Raw genomic sequence first — 5,052 nt, 5'->3', positions numbered from 1 at the left:
AAGAAGCAGCGTAGAGAGCATTGCCGTACTTGCCGCCCTGCGCGTTGACGTCGGTACCCTTGTTGAGCAAAATATAGACGATAGATTCATTCCCCTTTCCGGATTCTCGCTCTAAGATATCTTTAAAATTCCCAGTATCCACTTTAATACGAGGATCGGCTTTCGATTCTAGAAGCATTTTAGAAATGATTTCGTGTCCCAAAACTTTGGCAGCTTCTAGCGGACTCGTAAAAGCTCCCCCATGGATATTTGGATCAGCGCCTTTGGAGAGCAATAATTTAACAATACTCTCGTGGCCTGCAGCCGATCCAGCCTCGAGTGCGCTAATGTCTCGATAATTTCCCTGCACATTGACATCGACACCGCTTTTAATCATTTGTTCGGCAATATTTTGCATACCATGAACAACTGCCTAATGGAGGATGTTCTCGTGATCTGAAGATTCTGTTGCCTTCACTCGACTTTTCTGCAGTATGATATGCGCTGCCTTTTCGTGGCCATGTCGAACTGCCCACCATAAAGCTGTTCTTCCCTTATCATCTTTGAGTTCAGCATTCACTCTCTGGTCCTTAAGGAGCATTTCTAGAATGGTGAGGTGGTTTTTCTCTGCGGCATAGGAAAGCGCGGTGCGATTTTGCTTGTCTGCAGCGTCAGGAAATGAATCCTTGTCTAAGAGGAAGCTGAAAGTGTTTTGATCTCCGTTTGCTGCAGCATAAGATAGTGGAGTACGATCGAGCACATCTCTTTGTCCTACTGATGAACCGTTTTCGACAAGATTCTGGACAATAGAGTACCAGCCCCACTTCGCAGCGTATGAGAGTGTCATCTCCTGGGAGTTATCACCCGCTTTTCTTACACTGCTAAGGTGGTACAGGGTTTCCGTTAAGTTACGAGACTTGACAGCTTCGTCAAGCGTGATACTGGAAATGGTGGGCGTGGGCTGGCTGCCAAGCAACTGCATTTCCAGTTTTTCTGTCGTTTCTGCCATGCCATGACTACGTGTGTGTGCTAACATAGCTCTCCTATAGCAGCGTAGCGCATCGGCAAGAAGAACTTTGGCCTCAGCCGATGTTTCCATGGTGAGTTTGTATTGCATCAGCCGAGAAACGTGACGGTCCAAAAGCGACAATATCCTCTTGATTCCAGGACTGGCAGAGCTACTGGAAAGGGATTCTTTTCGGTAGTATTCGCAAAGGTGAAGCAGGGAGAGACGGTACTCGTTCAAGTTTTCTCTAATGGGTGTTTTCAGCTCCTTTGGTTCGGACTGACCATCTGGAGTTGCAAAGTGCGCAATCACCTAAAGGAGTAACTTCTCCGCTTTTCTCCATTTTTTCGCTTCGATCAGTCGTTCGGCTTCAGACCTGACATTGGAAAGCGCATCCGCGGCTATTGGTAGTAGGTCGTGCCGTTTCAGGGCTGGTAATATGCAACTGAATGCGTCTCCTGTGGATCCCAGCCGGCTGCTGGTGAATGCTTCTAAAATCGACGAGATGTTGTTGTTCACTTGATGAAGGGTTGCCGGTTCAATCAATGTTTTGCCTCCAATATTCTCGACCATACGTAAAGCTGCCACCAGAAATAGCACATAAATATCCTGAGCGCAAGCATTGACGAGCGAATTCGTAGTTGAAATTTCCAGCACCTCAAATTTGTCTTGAAAAGGATGATCTGCGGGAAAAATGTACCATCCGAAACGCCGCTGTCCACTGTAGTTCGGATTTTCGAGTGGATTATACAACTTTATTTGTGTTGAATTGTGCTTCCAATAGGAAGGAGCTGCCTATGTGGACTCTCTGATAGTGTTGTCCCCATTCCTCCACCATAGGTCGAAGTCGACCTGGTCATTTTTGTCCAGAGAAAGAAGTCGGCTGATATCTTCAGTTCTCTGCCTCTTTCGGCATTTCAAAGACCAAAGCCAAAGCCCGAGGGCTGCCTCGATCTCCGAAATGTTTGCTCGCCAAATGTTCTCCCGCACCCCAGACTTGGATTTCTCACGCTTTAGTGACAAGTAAACGAGGCAATCTTCTGTTTTATCGTCCGAGTAAGTCAAACAAGGAAGAGGCCAAAAGAGAAAATCGGCTTCGTTCCATTCTTCAGAAAGTACAACGGGAGTGGCAGATCTTTCGTCGAAAAGAATTTGTGTAGTCTTTTCCACCGCCTGAGCCACGGCTCTGGCAAGATGGCGTACCGCAATTTGATGGTCATCCTAAGCACTACTTCCTTGAGCCTGGTCTAAGCTGAGTCTAGTCAACTCTCCAAGTCGGGCCCTGAAATAGAAGTGTCTTGTAGCAGTCTTTAGTGGTAAGTTCGGTCGCTTGCTTAAGATTCCCTTTTTATGCTCCTTTTGTAATTCTTCTTGCAGTATAGGAGAAGGCGAAATATACCACTCCAAGGAATCTCTCTGATTGCTAGGATTCATATTGTGTCCTTTCAGCCACAAAGCGAGCTGGTCCAGCTCATGGCCCTCGTAAGTGTCTGGCTGGTCTGAGTTGGTGTCGAAATGATTTTCATCTTTCTTTAACCGTTCCGTACGAAGGACTGCTCGAATAAGGCTCATCAAGAGTGTGGCACCCAATTGCGCTACTGCAACAGATGAGTGACAAGCTCTTAGACCGAGGAACTGCAGTATAAATCCAACCATTGTGATTGACACTAAGATCCAGACAAGAACCCTACTAGTGTTATTGTTCTTCTTCCAAGAAGTTGTATAGCGGTCGATATTGCCGGTGTATGCAAATGAATCAAAGACTTGATCACCGACGTGTTGATTTCCTGGCTGTACCCAGTAGATTGCCGTTTTTCGATCCTCAGCTCGAGCCGGCGTTCTGGTAAAAACTCTCTCACCCGTGCTTTTCTCAATAAGAAAGGCACATAAGGCCATCCCAGTACAGAGTAATAGAGTTCCAGCCAATGTCATTGGGACAGCGTAGTAATCTTCTAAGCCTTTCCTTAGCCAGTGAAGGGTGTATCGCGCGATCACAGCCCAGAGTAATATAGCACACTGCAAAACTACCCCCAAGGCTGCAGCAAGAATAAAAAACACTCGGTTTCGAGGTTTAATCCCTACATTGAGAGAGAGGTTCGGATTAGGAGCGAAATTTGCCTCTGTCTCTGATTTTTGGTTCTCTTGATCTGATGCCTTGGTGCTTCCAGAGTTGCTCCACTCATCGCCTTCACTTAGGTTGTTGAAGTATTCTTTGGAGGTATGAATCCCTGCAGTTGGTCCTTTGTCTCCTTCTTTCTTTGGAACAAAATGACCTGGAGACGGCGTAGTGACGTGAACGAATTCGAGAAGTTTTGGTCGACCAAACACACGGGCTATACCACCGTTGTTGTACAGCTCACAGACGTCGCGACTTGTAGATGAACAAAGCTCAGCTTCGGCGCTTCCTCCGCCTTCTTGTGCTCGCCCGATGAACGCTCGAAGAGACGGCGAGCCACAGACACGGATAGCCGATACAACGGCCGTAATAATCCCAAGAGGGCATGAGGCAAAGATAGTGATGTCGTATGAGTCCAGACACTCGCTAAGATACTGCTTCGTTGGCGTCTCACCAAAGAGAGCGATGAGAGGGCCGAGATCGGTCGCAAGGTTGTTTGAGAAGTCGTCCCACCAGTCGCTCATTGTATGTCGAATGAGAGGAAATTGAATAAAAGAAGAGCGGAGTGGGTATTTCTCAATTTTTTGTTTTGGGGTAATTGGTAGGAAGGGCAGGATGTGATTGGAGAAGGCTAGGTCCTAGCAGACGCCAGCTACTTATAGAGGAGGCGGGGTAGATAGGGCCTGAAGTTAGAGTCGACGTCCGTGCGCAGCTACGACAGTAGCATTAGTGGACGTGAATGGATCGGGTTCTACCTGCATATGAATTATCGTGGGCAATCTTTGTACTACCGTACAGCAGGCTATCTTTAGCGGCAGCGGAAAGACGCACATGCGTGACGCTTGGCTCTGAAAACATGGTACGGTTTTGCCAGGGTTGAAAAAGTAATTTGTGAAGCCCGAGCTGCCCGTGCGTGGACTTGGATTGCAGCCTGGGCGCGAATTCCCAGTTTTTGGTTATACGTGGTTATGGGCTCCCCAAAGACAAGGCTGGAAGAGTAACCAGTGGCGTCGTAAGCTGCGTAGTTGTGAACCCGTAAGGTTGTACGGCGTGGAAAGATCGGATTGAACGACCTGCAATGCCTTGATTTAGGCAGGTGTGAGGTGAAGGAGTGGGAGACGTGGGAAGGCGTCCGGATTACGACAATGAAACACGACGGCCCAGCTCGTATCCCGATAATTATATTACATTCTGCCATGCACAACATCTTGCAAACGCCGATTGGCAAGAACCGAAGGCGCATGCGAGTAGCAATCAGCATTGTGCATTTGTGCTCTTGACCAGACAATCCTCGTAGCATAAGTGAAACTTGTGGTATGCAGTGCGTGCAAAAGAGACTCGTGGGACACAAGACATATCGAAAGAGGCATCGAAAAGAGCCATGGCCACATAGGTAGAAGCTTGCGGTTCGGATGATAGGGCGGATATACTTTTCTAACTTGAGGCCCGAATTTAAGCGTGAGTAAGGTAACATGTAAAGGCTTTAAGCATCAGGGTAGTACTAGAGAGGGTATGGGCAGATCGGACTAGAATCCGGCGTCTGTGTCTAGTTGCTAAGTCGTAAGTCATTGCCTCCGCAAGTACCTAGATAAGCGTGTGCTTTTTGTGGTAATAACATTTCTTGCTCTATAGCATTACCATTTCATCTGATGCACTTAAACCCTGTAGTTCTTGTGGAAACTAGTTCTGTTCATTCAAGTTGGGTCTTACTGAATAGATGAAGAAAAGTTTTAGACCCAGCGTCTAGGCGGTGTCTTTGTTCTGCGCGTATGAAATTACTCTTTCCGTGTAAGGTTAGGCTTAATCTGTCGAGGGACGTAATTGTCGATGCTTGTGGCAGTTCAGATACTGCTGTCGGAGGTTGTGGTAGTTATTGGGCTGAGTATCTAGTATGTAGTTGACGGATTCGTCGCCGGTGGTGGCATAAGACGCAGCTCTGTCTTCGGTGTCG

At 47.4% G+C, this 5,052-nt stretch overlaps 3 protein-coding genes across 3 annotated transcripts; all 3 read right to left on the bottom strand.

The window, feature by feature from the left end:
• Positions 1 to 447, bottom strand: K452DRAFT_345146 (uncharacterized protein; the record flags this gene model as incomplete). Its single annotated transcript, XM_033545443.1, has 1 exon — positions 1 to 447. A coding segment is annotated over exon 1 (397 nt), but the record flags the coding sequence as incomplete, so codon positions are not given.
• A 16-nt stretch (positions 448 to 463) lies between these two features.
• K452DRAFT_214030 (uncharacterized protein) lies at positions 464 to 850 on the bottom strand (the record flags this gene model as incomplete). The annotated part of the gene is made up of 1 exon (XM_033536220.1): positions 464 to 850. A coding segment is annotated over one exon (387 nt), but the record flags the coding sequence as incomplete, so codon positions are not given.
• A 1,356-nt stretch (positions 851 to 2,206) lies between these two features.
• K452DRAFT_329897 (uncharacterized protein) lies at positions 2,207 to 3,625 on the bottom strand (the record flags this gene model as incomplete). The annotated part of the gene is made up of 2 exons (XM_033545078.1): positions 2,207 to 2,267; positions 2,385 to 3,625. 2 exons carry the CDS (start codon positions 3,623 to 3,625, stop codon positions 2,207 to 2,209), a joined length of 1,302 nt encoding a protein of 433 aa, XP_033391758.1.
• Between the last annotated feature and the right edge of the window lie 1,427 nt (positions 3,626 to 5,052).

The sequence above is a fragment of the Aplosporella prunicola genome (genome assembly GCF_010093885.1).
Source record: "Aplosporella prunicola CBS 121167 unplaced genomic scaffold K452scaffold_64, whole genome shotgun sequence".
NCBI classification, from domain to species: Eukaryota; Fungi; Ascomycota; class Dothideomycetes; order Botryosphaeriales; family Aplosporellaceae; genus Aplosporella; species Aplosporella prunicola.
The sequence above is the reverse complement of the archived record's forward strand: the minus strand, read 5'-3'. Positions and strand labels throughout refer to the sequence as shown.